General features: G+C 36.6%; 2 protein-coding genes across 16 annotated transcripts in view; one reads left to right on the forward strand and one right to left on the reverse strand.

Moving 5' to 3' along the window:
* MARCHF1 (membrane associated ring-CH-type finger 1) overlaps positions 1 to 18,047 on the forward strand; it is a 933,735-nt gene extending 915,688 nt beyond the window's left edge. For 13 of the 14 annotated variants that reach the window (XM_054252825.2, XM_054252826.2, XM_054252831.2 and 10 more), the window contains 2 exons: positions 1,984 to 2,131; positions 13,817 to 15,955. In XM_054252825.2, the coding sequence (XP_054108800.1) occupies positions 1,984 to 2,131; positions 13,817 to 14,115 (447 nt within the window). In that variant the 3' untranslated portion in view covers positions 14,116 to 15,955. Of the gene's footprint in view, positions 1 to 1,983; positions 2,132 to 13,816 lie in introns of all 14 variants that reach the window. The other variant, XM_035292742.3, reaches the window with a different exon arrangement.
* Positions 18,048 to 22,579: 4,532 nt separating this feature from the next.
* Positions 22,580 to 26,541, reverse strand: part of TMA16 (translation machinery associated 16 homolog) — a 73,549-nt gene continuing 69,587 nt past the window's right edge. For both annotated transcript variants that reach the window (XM_035292746.3, XM_002745271.6), the window contains exons 6-7: positions 24,966 to 25,008; positions 22,580 to 23,531 (exon numbers count right to left, since the gene is read on the reverse strand). In XM_035292746.3, the coding sequence (XP_035148637.1) occupies positions 23,351 to 23,531; positions 24,966 to 25,008 (224 nt within the window). In that variant the 3' untranslated portion in view covers positions 22,580 to 23,350. The remainder of the gene's footprint in view (positions 23,532 to 24,965; positions 25,009 to 26,541) is intronic.

Raw genomic sequence — 26,541 nt, forward strand, 5'->3', positions numbered from 1 at the left:
CAGGATGTCCAAAGGCAAGCGGTTGCTGATTGGGCAAGCGGTTGCTGATTGGGCTGGCAAGCGGTTGCTGATTGGGCTGGCAAGCTGTTGCTGATTGGGCAAGCAGTCGCTGATTGGGCTGGCCGCTGATTGGGCAAGCGGTTGCTGATTGGGCTGTGAAATCTCCAGTTGTCAGGACTTTTCCTCAAGGGTGCAAGATGACTGTTGACACTCTCCCACTTAATTATGAATTCCAGGTAGCCAAGAACAGAAAATGAAGGAAAGGATCAAAGGACAATACCTACATTAAAAAGGCAAAAACTTAATATCCCACTAGATAGCGGCTCACCGCTCATTGCTGGAAAATAATCAATGTCCACCTGCAGCGAGGAAGGTTGGAAAGGTAGCTTTAAGCTGGGCACAATGTCAGCCCTAATGGGATTAGTTTGTTAACAAAAGAAGAGAAGAACAGTTATTCTCTTCCCCACCTCTCTGTCATAGCCTCTGTGAAAATCTGCTCCTCATGAAGATGAGGCAGTGAGGCCCAGAGAGACTACGTGATTTTATCCATGTCTCAAAGCTGGTGGCAGAGGCAGGACGTTATGTACCACAACGTACAGCATCTTGTTTTTGAGTTGTGCCTTGAATTCTACACATGTGATGGTCAGGTGGGGAAGGAATGGGGCCTTGTGAAGTTCTAAAGATTTTGCTTTAGTGAGGGCATAATAATGTAAAGAATCCTAGATTATTAAAAGCTTGGCATGTCAGTTCACTTCTAATAAAATCACTGTAATTTTTTAGGGAAGGAGTGCAAAGAAAAGTAAAAACACAATTCCTAACATCATAATGAAGTGATACTGTAGATACAAAGGCATTAAAATATATTTTGAGAGGCTATTTATTCAAAATAAATATGGGATATATTCCCTTATGTGAAACAAACTTCAATAAAACTGTGACCTTCTTCCTCTCCCCGACTGAGGGAGCAGCCCTCAACTTTCTCCGAGTGTGATGAAAGCTGAGGTCGAAATGCAGTCGCCACAGAAGTTATAACCCTTATGGCAGCAGCAAGTCAACGTGGCTCTAAAAGAGGCCGCAGCAGAATTGCTTGTATTGCCCAAATGATAAAATTTGTTTTCCTAGAATGGTTCTGAAGAGAAAATGTTTACTTCCTCTTGCCAATATCATTCAGCCCTTCAAATACTTGTTAAATGTATACATTCAAGAATGTAACACTACGTCCAGTTGCATGATAATCCAAGAAGACAGTGTTGCCTGTTACTACTTACAACCTAGTACCATAAAAAGTGATAGGTAGAATTCTGAAAAGAAATTTAATTGCTCAATATTAAAGCTATCTCATTCATATGACAGATGAGGAAACTACAGACTTGTGAAACAGAAATTACTTGATTTAATTCATTTGGAAAATAGAAAATTATTTTTGTTTACATTTTAATATATATTTAAGTTAGGCTGGGCACAGTGGCTCAAGCCTATAATCCCAGCACTTTGGGAGGACAAGGTGAGTGGCTCGCTTAAGCCCTGGAGTTTGAGATTAGCCTGTGCAACATGGTAAGACCCCAAATCTACAAATACATACAAAAATTAGATGGTCATGGTGGTACATATCTATAGTCCCAGCTACTCTTGGGGCTGAGGCAGGAGGTTCTCTTGAGCCTGGCAGGCAGACGTTGCAGTAACCTGAGTTTGTGCCACTGCACTTCAGCCTGGGCGACAGAGTGAGACCCTGTCTCAAAAAAAATACACACACACATATCACACACACATATATACATATATATTTAAGTTACATATTTAACTCTCTAGGTTATAATTTCATCTCTCTCCAAACATGAGGACTTATTCGAATATGATAGTGTCATCTGAAATTGCAGATATTTACTGCTTTTCTTCCATTCACAATCTATGTCTGGGAAATAAAAGGGGAGCAAAATGCCCTAGTTTGCAATTCAGTTTTGTATCATTTGTTTCTGATTGCAGTGGGAGAAACTACAGATGACCACGAGTGAAAGGAGGAAAATATTCTGCTCTGTCACATTCCATGTAATCGCGATCACCTGTGTGGTTTGGTCTTTGTATGTATTAATAGATCGGACAGCGGAGGAAATCAAGCAAGGCAATGACAATGGTAAGAGCACATCTTTCTACTTTCTTACTCTCTTGGATTCTAAAGACAATACTCAGAGGTGTATAGGGAAGTCATTTCCCCTGGTTAGGCCTTCATCATGTATGATATACTAGAAAAACTAGTATTTGCTATTGATTCTTCCCTAATCATGTTATTGATTAGTACTCTGATTAAAAATTGTTAACTAACATGGAGTCTCGAGCTGAGATCTGAAATTCACCAAATCCATATAAAACTTAGCAGCAAGTTACATACAGACGGCAAACAGCACTTCAGGCTTTTTGGGCGCTGAATATGGATCAGGTTCTGCCTGAAGGGAAAAGGCAAATGGCTGTAAAAATGAAGAGTTTCTCATTTCATTTAATTCACTCTAGTCATCTCGCCTTTAAAGCATGAAGGACAGGGCATTCTAGTAGAGAATATGTTCTAGCTTTCAGGTAGTACTATATAGTTTGATAGAGTGGGTTATCACCATGGTTTGACATTTTAGCCATGCGAAGTTTGATTGTGAAGGATGACGTCAAGTCTGCAATGAAGTTTTTCAAAGTTAGTAAGTCGTATTCTCACATTAAAATGGATAGCCCACTTAAAACAGAAACAAAAAGAGAAAGCACAATGTCTATAAAAGATTATTTCCATGTGTGAAAGGACCCAGTTCTGTTTCTCATCGGGCTCCATAAGTTTTCACGCATTATCCAGCCTAAATCATAGGTGGCAAAACAGTGAGAAACATCCGCACACCTCTGCAGGAAACAGTATTAAACCACTGACGCCTCTAGGAAAGACATTGTTCGGATGGTAACACTTTGAGATTGTTATGTTGTGAAAAATGTTTGCACATCCCTCACCCAGAGAGGAAATGGAAGAAAATAAAAGAACAAAAAGATGAGAGGAAGTAAGAAAAAAGAAATAAGGAAGCGATTAAAACACAGAAATTGGGTTACTTCTGTCTTTCTGTGTGTGGATTCATAAACACGGAAGGGGAGGACGCGCCATTCTCACACTCGCCCTCTAGGTGGCAGCAGCGCATGCCAGTGTGCACCGCCCTGAGCGTTTCGAAAAGCCGAATGCGGCCGCGGGGATAGAAGAGACGGCCAGGACCCACGATGGGAACTGTGAATGGGGTTTATGTGTCTCAGTGAGGGGATAGTGACAGCGTTTCAGGTGCCACTGTCCTTTTCTGGACGAAAATGAAAGCACTACCATGTCAAGTCTAAATGTTAGAAAAACAGGTAGGGTGGGGTTTTGGGGGGGGGTTGTTTTGATGTGTTAATTTATTCCATATTAACTCATTTACATACCATTAATATCAAGCTACATTGTTTACAACTACATTATATACTGTTTCAGAGATTCTTGATTTTTAGATGTCATATTACATCCTTATTAAATAAGTTCCTGAGGGTAGAGCTTTGTTTTACTTTTTTAAATCCCATGTCCTCGCTTGATATAGGTACTGGCCCAAGCCAAGTAATGAATAGTGTGCTGTAAATACTGCAGTCACACATGAATGGAAAAACAAAGGCATCCCCACCTCGCTTCACCCAATGTCTTACCCTAGAACTCTAGTGCTTTCCTAGCAATCAGGGGAAGACATGATACCCTTAGATTAGATGACACAGAGGTCCTGTTTATAAATAATGCTTAACTCTCAGGTTCCTGGTGGGGAAATGCTCTTGGATTTCCCGAGTCCATGTCTCCTGATCCAACTCCAATAGAGTACAGGATTAGGAAGATGTACAGGATTTGTGTGTGTGTGTGTGTGTGTGTAAAAGATTTATAAATTTTACTTTTTAATTAATTTTTGCCTTTTCATTCAAGTTTTTAAAATAATGTTACTTTTAACTTGAACATCCCAGTCTCCCTCTCTGCCTTGCTAAAAATAATCTTGCCCAGAGTCAAACTCCCAAAGTGAGCTGTGAAGTCCATCTGCTTTTCTTTGTCTAAAGTGTTTTCACTTGCTCTTACAAACTGTGGACTGATATTTGTGGTTCTGGTGGCACTAGACTTTAAGGCTGCTGCATTTTGATTCCTTTAACTCTAACTTGTGAACACTTCAATATCATATTGAAGGGCAAGACTATACAAACTATCTCAAGCCTTTCCTGGAAAGCCTGCTAGCATGCTGATGGTTTTGGAATGACCTGGAGGATCCTGCAGCCTCCAAGTACCAGATCGCATATATGCAACTGTAAAAAGGAGGCCTGGAAGAATTTACTTTAATAATCATATTAAATCAACAAAAATACCGAGACTGTTGGAGAAGTTACTGCTCATCCTTGTGGGGTTAGCATAATATGGAATGAGAATGAATCGACTAAAGTTATTATGAGAGACTCGAGTAGCTTTCTTTTTCTCAGAAAATGGTGGTAGAGAGAATGCCTGCTCTTCTAATTGCTGTCCAAGAATTTCCAAGAAATATTTCCCCTTAAGCTTGAGCGGTAAAGACGGGCAGAGAGTTTATTACTCAACTTACAGAAACTCCTGTAGAAGGATTCCAGACATAAAGACAGCAATAGAGATGGGTTCTTGGGCCTCAGAGAAATGAACAGATGATTGAATTGCCTGAAGTTAGACTTCCAAATTCCTCTGCAACATTGGCAAGTAGAAACAACTTTGTCCTACTGGCATTTTGAAGTGCAGGATACAGCTTCAATATATATTGCTGAGGACAAAGATACCTTGAATTGTACATAGCATCCCCAGGAAAAAAAGGCCAAGTGCCTTCCTTTCTCTACTACTGTCCGTTTTTTGTTGTGTACATTCTTTTGTCTATGCTAAAGACAGCATAGAAACTGACTAGTCTCACAGAATGTAAGAAGACAATTGGCTGTGTCTCAATAAAAAGAGGCAAGTACATCTTACTGATGAAAACATTCTTGAAAAATCCATTTAGCCCCATTTTAGCATCTGCTCTCAAGATGTCTTTAAAGTGAGTTTTCCAAGATACAATCCTTATAAGCACTCAACAGTAATTTATTTTATAGAAAACAAGAGTCGTGTCCACTTAGTTGAAGGTGGTGGTCATCTGGGCAGTGAGTTTATACCCAAATGGCTTTTGTATGTGGGGGCTGTGGTGCTCTGCACTCTAAACATAATGCAGGGATTTTGTGGGAGATTTGACTTCCCAGGAACATATTAAAGGGTGGCTTGGGCAGAGAAAACTGACTCAGAACTACCTTGTGAAGGAAAGTGGAGGAATCAGGCCAAGTCTCCCAAAAAGGGCAGAGAAAATGGCAACTATTTACTCCTGGCCCAAATTCCCGGGTAGATTATGGGCTTCGGTCACTATTTCTAGAAAGAGGTAAATCATGAGTGGACTTTTCTTTAGATTGTCCACCGTCTAAAGCTTAACTTTACTGACAGTGAAGATAAGCTGTAAAAGCTTTCATTCATCCTTGAAGTACTTACTGAGTAAGGAACTATGGAAAACAAAGGCCAACCCAGACAAATTCTGCGCTCGTCAAGATTATAGCATGACAAAGTAAAAAGCCTTATGTTAGAAAATGAGCTCATACTGCAGATGGAGAAATAACCTCACATTGGAACAGTGAGAAAATTTATTTCAAGCTGGAAATGACCTGTTAGCTGGGTTTTGTGGGACAGGTAGACACACAGAAGTAAAGAAGCAAAACCAAGAAAGAAAAAAGATCATAGACCAAGATTATAGACAAAGTCTCAGAAATGGAAAACCTCCAGGCAGGTATGAGGAAAAGCTGCTAGTTTGGGTAAACAGAGGGGAAAGCTGGATGTAGTCCATGAGCATTTCCCTAAAAATGGGAAATAAAGCGCATTTCATCTCCAGCCTGTCTGTGGTTAACCTTTCTAAACACATTGAAACTACTGCGTAATATAATAGCTTATGGCAAAAATCCATTTGAATTTGGAGAACTGCAAGGTGTCTCACTCATATTCCAAATCCTTTCTGCAAATTTCCCAATAAGGAGTCCTCAGTTATTGTCTTCCGCTGTAGGGATTCTCAACCTCAGCACTATGGACATTATGAACTGGATAGTTCTTTGTTGGAAGGTGCTGTCCTGTGCACTGTAGGATGTCTAGCGGCATCCCTGGACTCTAATAAAAATCAGTAGCACCCCACCCAACTCCAGGTATGGCAATCAACAATGTCTCTAGACACTGCTAAATGTCCCCGGGGAAGAAAACCGCCCCCGGTAGAGAACCTATGGTCTACACTGAGTCTCGTGTTTCAGATGATTGTTCTCCTTGCATAGCTGAAAACAGCTAAGCAGGAGCTTCAACAACAACAAAAAAAAAGCCTTTCTGTATTCCAAATGCATGGACTTTCTGCTAGAGAATAATTTAGCTCTTTTTATTTCTAATTACCATTTGATGCCACTGTGTTACTTAGCATACAGGGAAAATGGAAACAGAGTCCATTCATGTATAAATGTGTGCTGCCACTTATCAGGGAATATGAGAATCATCACATATTCCTGATTATTCTTCAGAATTCCTTAAATTGCTTATAAAGAATTTGCCTTAGAATATTTTTAAATAAAAATAGCAAGTTAACTGTTATTTCTATGCAATACACAAATCAAATTTCAACCCTATCAAAGATTACTAAGTTAAGATCATTGGACAATAATCTCTGTCTTAGCATGAAATAGCACAAGGAAGAGAAGAAGGGAGAACTGAAATAGATGGTCTTTAAAGATCTTTGAACTCTGAATTTTCAGTTCAGTTCTTTTGCTAGAACACTAGAAAAATCAAGAATAAAACAATATTTATTGTATGGGCCTAATATTTTCTTTAAAAATATTTTTATAAGAAAAAATGATTGTTTTGAAATAGACCCCCCTCGACTTTTTTTCCAAAAATAAATAATATATGTAGGACTACCTGGAATATGTTTAAAGTGTGGAATATATGTTTTATTATGAACAACACTGTGAAATCTTTAGATGAGGACCTAGTACTGCCAAGTAGAACAACATTTTTTAAAGTTGCACTAATGGTCAAAAATTCTTATTACTGCTTTAAAGTATTATATTGGATTGTCTTGGAAATAAAATACAATACTTGGTGAAATTTATAAATAAGTATAAAGCAATTCATCTCATAATTTTATGTAATTATTTGTATATATTTTGAATGAAAATGTTTCTGCAGAGTATTGGAATGCATAATAGAGCCCCATTATTAACACTAGCTAACAATAGCGCTATTACTGAACACGTGTTGGTTGCAAATACACCTGTATAAATAAATCAGATCCAGGTAGCTACTTTCATTGTTAAAATCCCTATCCTTAGGATCAAAGAAGACTATAGAAGAAAGAGACCATGGAAATATTTGTATGACTAACAAACACTGATTCATGATAAGTTTCTGGTGTAGTCCATTTTGTACTCAAAGTTCTGTTTTCTTGACAATTTGTTTTCTAACATCTTTTAGCATCTTCTCTTAAGTAAATATATTGACAATTGAATCTGTTCTTTTAAAGAGTTTAACTCCATGATACACTAATGATTTTTTCAAAATAGTGACAGGTAGAGAGAGACATGAAACCCTCAGTGTTTCTCCTAGTTTTACTAAGTTCAGAGTTACTCTATTTTACTCCAAACAACAGCATTTAATTAGGTAACATTAATAGGATTTCTCCTGGACTACGATGTAGGGGATTTGCAATATTGTGAAAAAGCATCTTCTTCCTCTGGGACAGATGGCAAAAAGATTTTGTCTCAAGCCAACTCCAGAAGTTGACCTAGATTGTGGTGTTAGGAACCATGAAGCTATCATAGGGGATTAGCAGGAAAGAGTGTTGGAAGTAATTAGGGCACAAACACTATTTGCCAACCTCATGACAGATTCCACCCTTTTCTCCCTGGAGTGGGTTCTGAAAGATGAGAAGTTTATTGTAAAGAAGGCAGCACTATAAACAGAGGAAATAGCGTGTGCAAAAGCTTGAACCTGTATTAGGGCATGCAGCGTTTGGAAAATAGCTGCCCAGATAGGACTTTGGATAAAGTTGACTAAGAAAGGCACTGGATGAGAGAAATCAGGAAGCTGAGGATGACGATACAATAAATAGAGGTATAGATCATGAGCATTTATTGTGCAGGACTACAGCAAATTTTAGGCACAATAAACTTCCTTGGTCATGGCTAAAAAGAAATGGAGTGTTTTGGTGCAATAAAGTTTCCATAAATATATTATGCATACATTACCAATTTCCAAATACTTAAATGCTCACAAACCCAACCCTTACTGTAAGAAATTCTATAATCTGGCTGCGTGCAGTGGCTCAGCCTGTAATCCCAGCACTTTGGGAGGTGGAGGCAGGCAATCACTGAGGTCAGGAGTTCCAGACCAGCCTGACAAACATGGAGAAACCCTGTCTCCACTAAAAATACAATACATTAGCGGGGCGTGGTGGCACATGCCTGTAATCTCAGCTACTCGGGAGGCTGAGGCAGGAGAATCGCTTGAACCTGGGAGGCAGAGGTGGCGGTGAGCTGAGATCACACCATTGCACTCCAGCCTGGGCAACGAGAGCAAAACTATCTCAGAAGAAAAAAAAAAAAAAGAAATTCTATATTCTGGCCTAGACACAGAGGTGAATTCATGGAACTAACCTCAAGTAAGAAGCTAATATATATAAAAATCTTTTATATGTGAATATTTTTAGAGCAGATTTAGGTTTACAGAAAAATTACAAAGGTAAAGAGAGTTCCCACATACCACCCTGCACACATACATTTTTCTTATTATTAACATCTTGCCTCGACGTGCTACATTTGTTACTATTGAGGAGCCAATATTCATATATTATTATCATTATTATTATTTTCAGACAGTCTCACTCTGTTGCCCAGGCTGGAGTGTAATGGGACTGTCTCAGCTCACTGCAATCTCTGCCTCCTGAGTTCAAAGAATTCTTCCCACTTCAGCCTCACCAGTAGCTGGGATTACAGATTACTAACCACCACGCCCAACTAATTTTTGTATTTTTAGTAAAGATGGGGCTTCACTGTGTTGGCCAGGCTAGTCTCAAACTCCCAACCTCAGGTGATCCACCCACCTCAGCCTCCCAAACTGCTGGGATCACAGGCATGAGTCACCACACCTGGCCTCATACATTACTATTAAAGTCCATCATTACTTTGGGGTTCACTCTTTGTGCTGTACATTTCTATGAGTTATAGCAAACGGATAATGTGCTGTGTCCAACATTATGCAATCATACAGAATAGTGCGAAGTCCCTGTGTTCCACCTATTCATGCCTTCCTTTCTTCCCTAAACTGTTGGCAAACTCTGATCTTACTATCTCCACAGTTTTGCCTTTTCTTGAATTACCGTGTAGTTGGAATCAAGCAGTATGTAGCTTTTTCAGACTGACCTCTTTCATTCAGCAATATGCACCTAAGGTTCCTTTGTGTCCTTTTGTAGCTTGACAGTTCATTTTTTTTTTAATCACTAAATAACCCTCCATTGTATAGATGTATCACAGTTTATTCATTCACAGATTGAAAGACAACTTGGTTTTTCCAATTTTTGAACAATTATGAAGAAAGCTGCTACAAACATTTGTGTACAGGTTTTGTGTGGATGTTTTGGCTCATTTGAGTAAGTATAGTGTTGTATCATTTGAAAAGCTTGTGGTTAGCATTGTAAAAAACTGCCAGACTGTTTCCAAAGTGACTGTACCACTCCGCATCCCTATCAGCAATGGGTGGGAATTCCTGTTTGTCGTTGCACCTCTCCAACATTCAGTGTTCTTTTTTAAACTTTGGCCATTCTAATAAATACATGGTATCTTGTTTTAATTTGCAATTCTCTCATCACATATATTGATAATCTTACTTACCATCTGTTTATCTTCATTGATGACCTCTGTTCAGATCTTTTGCTAACTTTGTAATTAGGTTATTTTCTTATGGTTGAATGTTAATGGTTCTTTGTATATTTTGGATACAAATCCTTTATCAGAATGTGTTTTGCAAATATGTTTTTCTGTGGCTTTTCATTCTCTTAACAGTTACTTTGTCAGAGCGAAAGGTTTTAGTTTTAATAAAGTCCAATTTATCAATTTTCTTTTTATAGATCATACTTTGGACACCTAAGTTTTCTTATCTTTTTCAAATTATATAGCTTCACAATTTACATTTTAGGTCTATAATCCATTTTGAGTTAATTTTTGTAAAAACTGTAAGGTCTATGTACAGACTCAAGATATTTGATCATACCAGCACCCATTTACTTGTTAAAAAGACTATCCTTTCTCTATTGACTTGACTTTGCTCGTTAAATATGTTTTCTATATTTATATCTTGGCTATTGTTTCATTGATCTATTTCTTTATTCTTTCATTGATACCACACTGTCTTGATCACTGATCAAGGATAGTCAGTCTTCAAAAACTCTATTCTTCCACCTCAATATTGTGTTGGCTATTCTAGTCTTTTACTCTCCATATACAGTTTAGAATCAGTTTGTCAATATCCATAAAATAACTTGCTGGAATTCTGAATGGGGTAGTGTTGAATCTGTAGCTCATACTGGGAAGAAAGGATATCTTAATATTGTCTTCCTATCCATATGTGGATGGAACATTTTATTTCATTTAGATATTTATTTCCTTCATCATAGCTTTATAGTTTTCCTCACATAACTCTTGTACACATTTTGTTAAGTTTATACCTAAGGTTTTTGTTGTCATTGTTCTTTTTGTTTGCTTTGTTGGCATAAATGCAAACAGGCTGGTTTTTAATTTCAAATTCTGGTTGTTCATTGCTGTATATAGGAAAGCAATTGACTATCTGTAAAACTTTTGTTTCCTACAATATTGTCCTAATCACGTATTTTAAAAAACATCAATGCTTTTGAGATTTTATATACAATCGTATCAGTTGTGAACAAAGATATTTTTGTTCTTTCCTAATCATTTTTTCTTATTCTTGCATTATTGCTTTAGCTAGGACTTCCAGTGTGATATGGCATAGGAGTGGTAAGGCACATCCTTGTCTTGTTCCTGATCTTAGGGAGAAAGCATCTAGTTTCTCACCATTATGATGTCAGCTAATTTTCTCTGTTCTTTATCCATTAAGCAAATGCCCTTCCACTCCTAGTTTTTATCATCAAGATTGAGTGATTTTGCCAAATGTGTTTTCTGCATTTATTGATCTATTCACATTTTTCTTTAGCTAATTGATGAGATTACATTGATTTCTGAATGTTGAACCAACTTTGCATACCTACGTTAAATCTCTATTGGTTGTAGTGTGTAATTGTTTATATATATTGTTGAATTCAATTTGCTAATATTTTGTTGATTTTTTTATATCTGTTCATAAGAGATACTGGCCTATAAGTTTTCTTCATAGTAATTTGTCTTTGCCAAATTTAGTTAATGCTGGTCTCACCGGATTAGTTAGGAAGTATTATCTCTTCTGTTTTCTGAAAAGGATTGTAGAATATTGATGTCATTTATTCTTTAAATGTTTGGTAGAATCTACTAGTAAAACTATTTGAACTTGGTGCTTTCTGCTCTGAAAGGTTATTGTTTATTTAATTTCTTTAATAGATCTAGGATATTTAGATTATCTGCCTATTAATTACACCTGCCATTGTAATGATCTCTTACTTCTCCTTGTGTGAGCTTTAGCTAATGATATTTTGAAGTATTATTTCCATTAGGATTAAGTAAATGTTCAAAATGATAACCATTATGAATTATTCAAGTCATAAAGAAGTTATTGTATATTAGGAGTTAGAAAAAAATTTACCTTTGCTATCAGTAAAGGTTCTAATAAATTTGATTGCACATATTTAGTATACTGCAAAACTAAGTTCATATTTGATTACTGAAAGAGGCATAGAAATTTAAATCGACAATGTCAAACAGAGCAACAAATTAATGAGACATCAACAGCGAGAGGCTTTTCATGTTTTCTCACAAACACTTTTAAGATCAGAAACATTTTTTCCCCAAAAATTTCAAAGGAAGAGTCAGAGCCAAAGCATTTTTAAAAGAAAAAGTTTACTTGCAAAGGTTCAAGGGACTCAGACTTTAGAAAAACTGGATAAGCAAGTGAAAAATATAACAGGTATTTAGAGAAAACATAAAGATTACCACAATTACTAAGTTTGCATTAGTTTGTTCATAGAGAAAAAATCTTGGCTAAGTATGGTGGCTCACGCATGTAAACTCAGCACTCTGGGAGGCTGAGGCGGTTGATCACAAAGTCAGGAGTTCGAGACCAGCCTAGCCAACATGGTGAAACCCCGTCTCTACCAAAGATACAACAAATTGTCTGGGCGTGGTAGTGCATGCCTGTAATCCCAGCTACTCAGGAGGCTGAGAGAGGAGAATCACTTGAACTTGGGAGGCAGAGGTTGCAGTGAGCCAAGATTGTGCCACTGCACTCCAGCCTGAGTGGCAGAGTGAGACTCCGTGTCAAAAAATTTAAAAATACCAAAATCTTATCACATAATTAGCATATCCAGAAAGATTTTGCAACATGAGCTAAATAAAAGTCAAGAACAAAATGTCTTTGTTGGGGGTCTGGGGATATAAGAAATATTCAATGTTTCATTATTTTGGGACCAGAAATTGACAGGCTAACCCACTTATTTTTGGTTAATCTTAGGGTGCAAGGTGCTTCATCATGATAGAAACAGGACATGACTTCTGCTTTGCGACCAGAAGAATAAAGCAAATGTTACTACTACAAAATATACAGAGGATATTTCTTATAACTCTATTCACTGCTATAAGTAAATAACCCAAAGTCAAATCATAGACTCTCAATTACCGTGGTTTTTGCACACTTCTACCATCCCTAGCTGGGGCACCGTATGGTACCATACTGAGCTATATTTTTCTACTTCACAACTTTTCACTTACAGAAGACAGCTATTATGTCCTCTACACTAACCTCATGTGGGCAAGAAGTGAACTCTTGACCCTCATATGTTTAACATTTCTAATTATATGTGGCCTAAATACTCACCGTTGTAATTACTGAAACACCTGTAAAATAATTTAACTGCTTATTTACAAAAGAAAGCCTATCTCTACAAACAGTGATGGAAACTAAGAAAAAATACAGATGTCTATAAAGGAGTGATGGTCCTCAATGACAAAATATGATTTATGAAACAAATGGCTAAAATCCTAAATCTTTTGCACATTTGTACTCACGAATTCTCTCTTATGTGATGTGGCAGCTTTTGTCCTCCCTTTCCTTTCACTCCTCCCCTTCTCCCTTCTTCCACTTCCTTTTAAATTATTAAAGGAATGAGGGTGGGAAGATCTATACATACAAACCCATACATGTACTCATACCTCATCTTCTTAAAAGGCTTTTAAACCTGATTCTTCCCCTATGTTCACTGTCCTTCCTTAAAGGTTTAGATATAAGTGTCCAAATGTCCAAAATCTAACATAGTATCTTGTAATAGATACTTGATGCTAGGAGAAATAAGAGATTATCACAGTGGCAGGTGATAAAATTTCCTTATATACAATTTTGATAGTACATGTAGGATACTCAAAAGGAATTGTTAAGCCAATTCAGGTCTTTCCAGTATTAACAATATATTCCTTGTTAACAATCTAGCAGGCAGGCATGCACTTTTGAAGGGGCATAGAAAACAAAATGCCCAAATCCACTGAGAAAAACTTGGTGATAACATTCTCTCTTTTTTATATTTCAAAGGTGTCCTTGAATGGCCATTTTGGACAAAACTGGTTGTGGTAGCCATTGGCTTCACAGGAGGTCTTGTCTTCATGTACGTACAGTGTAAAGTCTACGTTCAGTTGTGGCGCAGGCTGAAGGCCTACAACCGTGTGATCTTTGTACAAAATTGCCCAGACACTGCCAAAAAACTGGAGAAGAACTTCTCATGCAATGTAAACACAGACATCAAGGATGCTGTGGTAGTGCCTGTATCACAAACAGGTACAAATTCACTGCCATCTGCAGAGGGTGGCCCCCCTGAAGTTGTATCAGTTTGATGGAACCAGTTGGAAGTTTCTTCACAGAAGAATATCTTTCTAGCCCTCAGCCACTACAAATGACAGAAGTGATCTTGAATTATTTACTCCCTTCAGCTCCTCCTTTCTCCTACTGACACATTTTTCCTGACTTTGTTTAAAGAGGAAAGACGAAAAACACACCAAATGATCAGGATCCCAAGAAGTATGGCCTAAAGTATGATATGGACATGTGAAGTTTGCTAGAGAATGATTTCTAAGACAATTAAGAACTACTGGAGCAATGAATGCTTTTAGGCGGTAATAAAAGATTAAAGGGACCCATGATACTCTTCACAGTAACAGGGGAAAAGTTCAAGAATACAGACTTGAATTGCAATGTGTATTACTTCTAGGGCCTTGCAATGTTAACCATCTGTCTCATCTGGAAATAACAAACATATTTGGGTTTAAGCCTGAAATTGTCTGCATTATCCTGAGGTCACACTGGGAGAGAACTTGGAGGATGCATATTTTGATATGCTTTGACGGCTAACAGATTTTTATGGTAATAGTGGAGTCTGGCTATTTTGACCGATGCATGTTTTTAAAATCGATGCAATATACATCTGAAGACATTGATACTTGGAATTCTGTTTAAATCATGAAGAAAAGGTTTTCAGAAAATGTTCAGATGTAATTATCTCTGTTAAATACCCACAGAAATCAGTTATCAGGTTGTATATTTTTGTCTGGTTCCTCTAATACAGTGCTGTCCAATAGAAACACAACAGCCACAAATGCAATAAGTAAATTTTTAATTTCCTAGTAGCCCCATTTTAAAAACTAAAAATAAATGGTAAAATGAATTTTAATTTTTTAAAATTTAACACTATACATGTTATTTCAACATGTCATCAATGTAAAAAAAAATTGAGACAGTATACATCTGTTTTTTGAACCAAGTTTTCAAAATCTGGTTTGTACTTTAAAAGCACACGTCAACTTGAATTAACTATATTGGATAGCACAGGCCTAAAGGTAGAAACTAAGCTTCTGCTTTAACAGTTGAAATATTTCAAAACAGCAGTTTAATTCACTTTTATTTCAAAATCTCACAAATGTTGATTTTTAAAAGCACTAAATTAAGTATCCTCATTTTAAAGTCAGATGAAGTTCACTTCTCTCAAGGGTAAAAACACCAACTGTATAGAAAGATAAAACAATCCGCCTATAGCAAAGTTGTGAAATTAATTTGTTTGCTACTATGAAGTACTTACGATAGGGGAATAAAACTACCTAGTTTTGTTATTAAATCAAATGTGTAAGGTTTATTTCATCCATATGAGGTGTCAACTTGACAGATGAGTAGTTGTTATGACTAAGAATCTAGACCTTATTTTTAAAAGCTGACAGGATTTCCCTTGCTCAGTTAGAAAGCAAAAATATTCAGCAGATTCTGTGATAAGTAATTACTTGTTTAGGTTTGACAGTTGATTATTGTGTTCTTTGCATATTCATGTAAAACTGATGTGTGAATGACATTACAGTGAGCTAGATTCATGATTATAGATATAGTAGCCTGTCAAAGAAAGATGTCCTACATTAAAAAAGGTGACTTATTTTTGTTAGCTGTCATTATTTATTAACATGAAAAGGCAATGATGGCCATAAGAACCAAAGCATGAGTGTCCCATTGCACAAATCTGGGTATCACATGGATGCACTTTGTAGTTATCAATGTGCTTTGTTCTTCACAGATCACAGGAAAAAGGAAAAAAAACACTTAAGAGAAAGACGGTATGAATATTATTAGTAGTGGCTGACACTGAGTCCAAATAGTCTTGATTCTTAGAAATAAAGAAAAGATAAACAATGTCAATTTTGTGTGTGTGTATGGCGTGTGTGTATTCATGTATATATGCAGGAAAATGTTAAGGCATTCAGTCAGGAAACAAAAGGTTTAAAACTCATCTTTCTTAAAACTTGTTATAAGCAAAGAAAAAACAAAGTTGAGGTAACTAAACTGAACCAAAAATTCTGCATAAATTTATAAAAAATGATACAAGTAATGTTTTAAAAAATATGTGGACTTTAAACTGTATATTAAATTCCTCTTAAATTCCCATTTTAAATATTTAAGATAAATACATTTATGAAAAACAAAGCTGTGGGTGATTTAATCATGGCATCACATCTAAGGAATTAACCTTAATGCAATTTTCCTAAGCTTTTTACTAATCCATTTTCCCTGTGGGTTACTAATGGCAACATGCTGTTTGCAAACATTCCTGGGGAAAAACATCTAGACACCAGCAGACAAAGAAATGTTGGTTTCTCTTTTGTTTGCTCTGAAAGTAAAATACTTTTTTACCTTAATTAATATGGAAAATTTTGTTTAGATTCTGTACAAACCTAATAGGTTGCAGGGCTGATCTCACAGTGGAAGATGATTGGCTAAAACAAAGCCTCATTTATTAAGGGCTACATCTAACACTAAGAAAACATTTCTAGAATGAAAAGCAAAGATAAAAGTATTATTGTACTAATAGTAAAAGAGGACATGAGATTTTAAAACTATACCTAAACTCCTGAAATTAACTTTTGGGCTTTGACATTGCCGAAATGAGAAAATAATATAGCTTCCTGGCAGGTTAAAAGTCAACACTTTATTTTGCTATTCTTCTGACTTTTTGAAACCTGAAGTTTTGAATTTCAAGTTTTTTCAGAAGCTTTTCAGCAATGGTTGTTTATGGTTCAAACATCTGAAATAACTACTTGCATCTAAAACCTAATGTTAATTATTTTCTTTTTACATTCTGTGTGGCAATGGAATATTTGCACGTTAAAACAATAAAACGATTAGCTTTGTGGCAGTGCTTTCTTGTAGGCTGGCCGTACCCTTCAAAAAGAAAAACTTCGACAGAATGCCAATTCTGAGGCGTGTTTACCTGCTCATGGAAAAATAAAATGGAATTGAAATAAAGGACTAAAATTGAAGAATGAACTTACAGTTCTGTTAAAAACCTTGGCTTTTTAGAATCATGAATCATCAGTGTTATCAATACCGCAAACCACAGGCATTGACACTGTTAATTTTTTAAAGAACTATCTACGTACAGGAGTAAAGATTAAATTGTAAAAGAAAGAAATTGCATTTTTTTTTAAGAAGTGAAGCCCAAAAAGCAATTAAGCTTAAGTCTGAAAACAAAATAAAAATGAAAAAATCTAAAGTGAGCCCAACAACCTGAGATACAGCAATGTGTAAACTGAAGGAAGATACGTATAGACTGAAGGAGTTTTTCAAAACGCCCCAGCATTAAATCTCACTCTGCGCTGCTTCTGCACGTGATAATGGTCCCAGAGAGACGATCTCAGTTATATTTTATCTTGTTTTGCGAAAAGTCCTTGGGTACCCTTTAAAACATCTATTCTTTGACAGGAAAATTAGCTCATTAGAGCAATGACACCATTAAGGGAAATGATAAGGGTGCTGAGGATCAGGTGGGAAGATTCTTCCATCTGCCCCATAGTTTACCCTTCCTTGCCTTGAAAATGAATATTCTGAAACAGAGTAGAGCTCTTAAAAGTTATTAGTATCATTATTACTATAGTTGTTATATAATACTTTAATTAAGAAAGATGAAAACCTTTTTTCTTTCCTGAGTCAGCCCAATGGTGCTATTTTACATATCAACACAGTTGACAGCAATTACTGTTATTTTGGGCTGCAGTGTTTCCTCCACATCTAAAGAAAGCCCATTTTGAAATTGGATACTGCATTAAAACAAAGAAGGAAAAATTATTTTAACTGTGTGCAGTTTTTGAAATTAGGCATTTGTACTATTTTGGTTTTACATAATTCTCTTGCATTAACAACTTACCGTTTTGTGAATCAAGTGTACTAAAGCAAATTAAGAAAAAAGAAAATAATCACCTGTGAAAGACTTTGTATATTAAACAAGTGACGCAAACCTTGGTTGTGGTTTCTATACTTCTTGCCTAACATATTCGATTTGTAACATCCAAACAGACATAAATTTTTGATATAAGATTTTACAAGAGTCTGAACATATATTTTAAAGCAAACCTAAACTGACTAACTAATGACATTGTACAAAAGAATAAATAAACTAACAGAGGGAAACCAATGGAAAAAACTATGTGGACTTTGAAACCTGCCTTAAAAAACGTTTAAGAGAAATCACAACGTAATTTAAAGAAGGATTTTCTCAAGAATAAGGCTTGAATATAGAAAAATAAGAGTATAACAGCGTTTTTCTACTCAGATAATAGTGGATTCAGAAGATTGCATGGATAACAAACATTAAAATTAAGATACTGGAATCTAAGAGGTTTGGTGATGGCAAAAAAACAAAGCCCATTCCAAAGGTCCAACTTCTAAGGACCTACAGGGCTTTCTCCCAGGCTGCTAATTCCTGACCACACTGGAAATCTGAACTTATCACCCTCCCTCATCACCAGAATTTATAGCAAACACTCCTAGATCATTAACCACTGTCATTATGTGTGCAATGATCCTAAACTGGGTGCTGTGATAGAGATTACCAAGAGAAGCAAGGGTGTCAGGGTAGAGATGCTTTACATAAAGAGGACACTTAAGCTGAGACCTAAAGGAAGAGAAAACACTCAGTTATTGCTGGCCTCGCAAAAGCTCAGGGGAATGGCAACGCAGGCAGAGGGAATGGTAAGTACCAAAGTCCTGAATGGGAAATGTCAAGCAAGACTGACAGATTCGGCCAGTAGAGAAATCAGCACTAGTAAGACTGTTTATTACAGTTGTCTCTCAGTGTGTATGGAGGACTGGTCCCAGGACCTCCTTCATATACCAAAATTCATGGATGCTCAGTCCCTGATATAAAAATGGTGTAGTATTTACATGTATCCTATATATATCATCCTGTATACTTAAAATCATTTCTCGGTATCTTATAGTACCTAATACTATGTAAATAGTCATGATAATATGTATTTTAAAGAATAATGACAAGAAAAATGTCTGCATGTTCAGTACATAATTATTTTTTCCAGAATTATTTGTCATCTGTGGTTGGTTGGATCCAAGGATGTGGAACCCTTAGATATGGAGGGTCAACTGTACTTACAGAGACAGTAAAATGCAAAGGTGCAGCCTTCCCATAATGTCTTGCCCTACAGAAAGAAAACAGAAAAGGGACCAGATGACATATTACTATATAAGGGGAAGGGCACTCTGTTGCTGAGATGCTGAGTCCATGTTACAGCTAAGTATTATATTAGATTGGTACAAAAGTAATTGCAGTTTTTGCCATTGAAACACTTTTTTTAAAATGACAGAAAACAAATTTACAAGAAAAAAACAACCCCATCCAAAAGTGGGCAAAGCATATGAACAGACACTTTTCAAAAGAAGACATTTAGGCAGCCAACAAACATGAAAAAATGCTCATCATCACTGGTCATTAGAGAAATGCAAATCAAAACCATGTATCACATTGAGATACCATCTCACACCAGTTAGAACAGTGATCACTAAAAAATCTGGAGACGAGATGCTGGAGACAGTGTGGAGAAATAGGAACGCTTTTACACTGCTGGCGGGAGTGTAAATTAGTTCAACTACTCTAGAAGACAGTGTGACAATTCCTCAAGGAAACAAATACCATTAGGCCCAGCAATCCCATTACTGGGTATATACCCACAGGATACAAATCATTCTGTTATAAAGACACATGCACATGTTTGTTCATTGCGGCACTGTTTATGTGCCGCAAAGACTTGGAACCAACCCAAATGCCCATGAATGATAGACCGGATAAAGAAAATGTGGCACAAATATACCATGGAATACTATGCTGCCATAAAAAAGGATAAGTTCATGTCCTTTGCAGTGACATAGATGAAGCTGGAAACTATCATCCCACTAACAGAAGAACAGAAAACCAAACACCACATGTTCTCACTCATAAGTAGGTGTTGAACAATGAGAACACAAGGACACAGGGAGGGGAACTTCACACCCTGGGGCCTGTTGGGGGGTGGGGGAGCTATGGGAGGGATACTAGGGGATGGGCTGAGGAGGGATAACATTAGAAGAAATGCCTAATGTAGATGATAGGGAGATGGATCAGCAAACCACCATGGCATATGTGTATCTATGTAACAATCCTGCAAGATCTGCACATGTGCCCCAGAACTTAAAGTATAATAATAAAATAAAAATGACAGGAATTACAATTACTTTTGCACCAATCTTGAGTTGTTAGTTTTACAGGCTACAGCTCTATGCTACAAGTGACTTGAGGTGGAGTCTCAGAGTTCATCAGAACCCAGGTGATGACAAACTGTCTCACTATTTCCTTCCCAAAAGATCAAGAGGCAAATGATATCCTCCATATTCCCATGTTCCAGTTAGATTACAGAACAGTCTTTCAAGGTTCAGGTCATCTGCGGCAAAACCCTGCCCAGCTGTGGATTAAGTGGCCATACACCAGGCCATCAGCATGCTGGCAAGAGTAAGAACAGTGGCAAGAAAGGCAGTTAAGGAGCTACTTTACATAGGACAGGCAAGATGTGGTGGCTTTGGTAAACTAGAGACTGCCTGACATGGGCTGATTTGATTTTCATTTTTGAAGTGGAATCAGAAATACTCGCTAATTAAATCATACTGGGGGAAGGCACAGAAGAGATAAAGTGAAAAATCAAGGATGATTTTAGAGGCAGATTTCTGGCTTGAAAAATTAGGTGAAAAACTTAGAAAAATTAAGGTTTCTGAGAAAATAAGGAGTGGGAAACAACACAAGTAGGAGTATTTGCCTTTGAAAGAAAAAGATACATCCATTAAATCAAAAGAAAATGGTAATTTGCATTTTCTCAAAGATGTATTAAAAAACCAAGTGTTGGACATTGAGAAGGCTAGTTCAAGTCAAGCTAGAAAAAATAAATAAAAAAGTAGTAAAATAATTATCTCAAAGTTAGAAAATGAACTTAGTAGGGGAACATAGTAAACATCACTAAGCAGTACTGAGAATCCACTTGAGATTTGCAAACATCAGTATGAAAATGGTCTGTTCGATCATTCTTCAGCGATGTTGGGCTGCTTGAAAACAGGCATGAAGGTAACATAGCTATTACTAGGTTTGGGTTCTGAAAGAGGAATACAGAGTCAGGGGCAAAGGAATTGAGGGTATACGCAAGGAAGCAAAAATGAACTTTAAGCTGAGCTGAACGAGACAGATGATGCATAAAGAGAGTGAGGTCAAAGTGCAGAACTTCAGCAATGAAGAGGGGCGGTGACAGTGAATGGAGAGTGGAATATTCAAAATCAGGTCCACAGAGTGGAGGTGCTGATAAGGATCCAGGTGCGACCACTGAGAGGCACCTCAGTGGGATAGAGAAAAAGACTGGAAAACGTAAAACATAGTGTTGTTATATTTGCTAGCCAATATATTGCTAGCAATCCACAAGAAATTACTAGAATGATTGCTACAGGGAAGAGGAAAACTAGGCCATGAACTAAAGTATTCTATGAATGGGCAGAAGGTTCTGGGAGGGAAGATAAGGAAAGGAGGCAAGAATAGGACTTCAAAGACCCAAGGGGGTCTTTATTAAATAATTATTCTGAAGTGACAGTAGAGGAAAGAGGACACCTACCTAATCTCCTGCTCCTGAAGCACATGGGGAGTAAGAATAGAAAAAGCTTCTACTTGAAGTAAGCAAGGTCCTAGAGGGACACTTCTGTCAGTAATTACATCCAGGAAGCAACTAGGATATTGGGGAAAAAGACCACAGATGTGTGTTAGCTGCTCTGAACTTGGAAATGTATCATTAACTTATGTCCATGGAAGTTCAGCTCATTCATTTAGACAAGGGATCAGCCAATTATGACAAGCAAATCAATCCCCCAACCTATTTTGTATGGCCATTAACTAAGAATGGTTTTTATATTGTTTTATTTTATTTTTTGAGACACCATCTCACTCTGTTACCCAGGCTGGGGGTTAGTGGCACAATGGTGGCACAGTCTCAGCTCACTGCAGCCTCTGACTCCTGGGTTCAATAAATTCTCCTGCTTCAGCCTCCCAAGTAGCTGGGATTACAGGCGCCTGCCAACACACCACGCAAATGTTTGTATTTTTAGCAGAGATGGGGTTTCATCATGTTGGCCAGGCTGGTCTCAAACTCCTGACCTCAAGTGATTCACCCACCTTGGCCTCCCAAAGTGTTGGGATTACAGGCGTAAGCCACCATGCCCAGGTGGTTGTTATATTTTTAAAGGGTGACAAACACATGTATGTACACGAATATACAACAGAAACTACATTTGGCCTATACTGCCTAATATATCAAATATTTACTTTCTGGCCTTTTGCAAACAAACAGTTTGCTAGCCCCTAGTTTACAAAAATAAGTTACCTTTACTTTGTTTCATGGCCATGAACTATAGACATTGTCTTACAAAAATGTGCCACTGACTTAAAAGTGATCTAGAAGAAGGAAGCACAAGTTATCACCCCATGTGAAAATGTTTAATAGGTAAGGATTAAGGACATCTTAAGCATCACTCTAAAGACAAGTTAACTCTGAGGCTACTTTGATCCAACTAGGAGTGACATAATTATTATGGTCCTAAATGGTAAATACATTCATTCAATAAATACTTATCTAATCTAGTTTCCCAGCAGTGTAGCTTATTAGTTATAATCTTTGCTTTGACAACACAGGGGAAACTAGAAACAAATATTTAAGAAGAAGGACAATCCATCACTTTTCACAAGGTATTCATCTAACAGGAGGGGCATTTAAGTGTCAGTTCAGATAAAGCAATTCTTATTCTCTTTCATGTAATTTATAACTAAGTTTTTACAACCATTTTAAGACTTAACTATGAGCAAAAATTAAGAGAGAAAGTTACTGTTCATATCACAAAATGTGAAATTAGGTAATCATAAATACACACCCACAAAAAAAACATTTTTTGCCCAAAACATTCAGGCTGGGAGAGAGTTACATTGTTTCCTCCCAGCCCAAAATTAAGATGAAAAAGATTAAACAACTTTTTGCAGATCATGTCTATCTATTTTAGCAACTTAATATAAATAAAAAGCAATGTTCATTTTAAAATAAATATAACACCATTTTTGAAACTGCAAATGAAACTCTCATCATATAAGAGAATGTCAATATCAAATTCTTGTATATCGACAATTATGTACCATAACCAATGAATATAATTTGAAACTCTCAAGTTACTTATTTTCAATTTAAGTGCAGACAATTAGGCCACTGCAGTCATTTCCTCATCTGAGTCACTTGTTTCATCATTTAGTTCCAATTCTCCTAAATTTTGGTCTTCAGTTATAACAGTTTTCCTCTTATGCTTCTTCGGAATTGCATCATTAGCGCAAATTTTTCTCATTTTAATGTTTGGCAATTTCTTCAGATCAAAGTCCCATTCCCTAGACAAAAGGAAAAAAAAAAAAAAAGAGTACAGAGTGTTGAAGTGAAAAAACAGGAGACAGTAAATTTTTGAAACTCGGAGGATCCTACAAATTCAAAACTTCAAGAGCACTAAAGGAAAATATTAAGCATAAATTACAAGAAAGCTGTTCTCTTCTTTCATCCTCCCTAACCTGAGTATTTCCTTCTCTCAGGCTACCCACATCAAGAATTGCAATCAAAAGCAGACATTGTCAGGTATGATTACCTGACAAATCTCCAACATATAGTCAGAAAAAGTTTTCGTTTTCACACACAGAAGTACAACCCAGTTAAGTTTCAGAAATCAAACAACTGTTATTCTTATAATGGAAAATATTCAGTTTTTCAACCTCAGTATTTTCTGTGATAATTAATTACTGTAGAAGGAATATGGATATTGTTTTGGGAACTGAACTCTAACCATACTCCCTTTACGGTTTCTCCTGCTGTGCAGAAATTAGGTCCCATTTGTCCATCTTTGTTTTTATTGCAATTGCTTGAAGGCTTAGCCATAAATTCTTTGCCAAGGCTGGTATCAACAAGGGTATTCCCTAGGTTTTCTTCTAGGAGTTTTATAGATTATCCTAAGTGAACTAAGTAAATACCACAGAAACACAAATGCAACTACTACATGTCTCACTTAGAAGTAGGAGCTAAACATTAGGTACATAAAGTCATAAAAATGGGAACAACAGACACTGGGAAATACAAGACAGGGGAGAAAGAGGGATAAGAGGTAAGAAAAAACACCTACTGGGTGCTATGCTCACTACCTGAGTAATGGATCCATTCTTACTTCAGTCCTTAACATTACACAATATATCTTCATAACAAACCTGTATATGTACCTCTGAATTTAAAATAAAAGTTGAAAAAAAGAGGAAAAAAAAAAACCCTAAAAAATTGAAATGCTACTCAGTAGTTTCCCAGTTTACAAAAGAGTACAACTAGAGACCACTGGACAAAGCGAGTCTTGATGACTTAACCTGTTCCCTGGAATCATTCCTATAACCATCTCCTCTGCAAAAGAGGCTGCTACAGAACAGCCTAGGGATGTGACTCTGAGCCATCATATTTGTTGCTCTTCTTTTTTTTTTTTTTTTTTTTAAAAAAATAGGAACTAATGGAGGAACAGTGAGATCACATACTTTGAGGTACTATAATAATAATTTATCTTAAAGCATTTTGAAAAACGACAAGCACACCAGGTCACTATCTTGTCAATGCATATCAAGTATTTATAAGCGCAACTTCAGAAAATTCTTTCTTGGTCTGATAAAAAAGAAAAGGTTAAAAGAAACCCCTGATTTTCAACCTTTTAGCATCAAAGGAAAAGAAAGTTTTAACCATCTAGACTCAAAGGGGAAGAAAGTTCACTTGCCATATACTTTACACACAGCATCTAGACTCACCTAAATGTTTTCAGATTACTTGCATTTAGAATGTCTGGAATCTCTGGAAAAGAGAATAATTCATCTCCATTAGGCAAAGTTTTCTAAATGACACAATTTTACAGTTCCCTCTTTTGTTATTTTTCTAAAACAAATAATTTTTAGCAAAAATATCCAAAAGAAAACAACATTTCAAATTGCTACAATTAACAAGAAAAGTTTGACTTAAGAAAAATTCTACTAAATGATCAATTCTAGCATAGAATCCATGAAATAAAACAAAGCTATTAACAAAATAAACGCTTTCCTTTTTAACAATAAAAGGTGACCTGGCAAAGCATAACTATTGATCCGCTAAAATAACATGCCAGGTTATATATTTTTTCTTGGTGAAAAGTACAATGTTTTCAAACATGTAATAATCTACCTTCACAGGGCAGAACTTATCTCAGGAATGCAAAAATTAATGTTTTTAAAAAATCACATTTTTCTAAATGTGAAAAAAAAACCTTTTTAAATAAAAAAAAAATCTGCTTAAAGAAGTTCAATAAAACTTAAACCCATTTTTAATTAAAAACAGGTATATGGTAGTTTCTTAGCTTGTTTCAAAAGTTCATCATAAACCAACATGCATGATCACACTTAAATTGGTGAAATACAAGAGGCATGAACAAAAAAATTGGAAGATTGCTGCAAAAAATCTCATCAATTCAATACAATGTTAAATGACATTTAGTATCAAGTAATAAAGAAGATAAAATAAGCATGTTTGTTACAACCAGACACTGACTTTTTTTTTTTTTTTTGAGATGGAGTTTTGCTCTTGTTGCCCAGGCTGGAGTGCAATGGCGCGATCTCGGCTCACTGCAACCTTGACCTGGGTTCAAGTAATTTTCCTCCCTTAGCCTCCCAAGTAGCTGGGATTATACCATGCCCAGGTAATTTTGCATTTTGAGTAGAAACAAGGTTTCTCCATGTTGGTTAGGCTGACCCCGAACTCCCGACCTCAGGTCATCTGCCTGTCTTAGCCTCCCAAAGTGCTGGGATTACATGCATGAGCCACCATGCCCGGACTATGTTGACTTTTTACGATAGTTTCAGAGAATAACAGTATGAGATGCTAGGTGTTAAGAGGTATAAATAAGCACAAAATTTTTTTTTTAATGAATCTTACTGAATTAGAAATATTTACACCACATGAGGAGGGGAGAGGCAATGGTCATATCTAGTCTTTTCAAAATCTTATCAAAACGGAATTTGGTGACAATCTCCCAACAAGAAAACTGACACCTGTAAACTCATCAGTCTGTTCACCAGACCCATTCCTTGATTCAGGGAAAAGCATTGCAGCATAGCAGATCTGAATTTTAGTCCTAGCTGTATCATCAGCAAATGGTTTACTTTGGATGTGCTCTGATAGATACTACCAACTAATCTGGCTGCTACATGTTAAACAGACTTTAGCGGGAAAGAGTGGAGGCACAGAGAGGCTATTACCATGGTAGTGGTGAGACGACAGTGGCTTGAACCAGGGAGGTGGAAAGTTGTCAAAGTCACCAGATTCTAAACACTCTGCTGACAGGTTGCATGTAGACTG

The sequence above is a fragment of the Callithrix jacchus genome, chromosome 3 (assembly GCF_049354715.1).
Source record: "Callithrix jacchus isolate 240 chromosome 3, calJac240_pri, whole genome shotgun sequence".
Taxonomy (NCBI): Eukaryota; Metazoa; Chordata; class Mammalia; order Primates; family Cebidae; genus Callithrix; species Callithrix jacchus.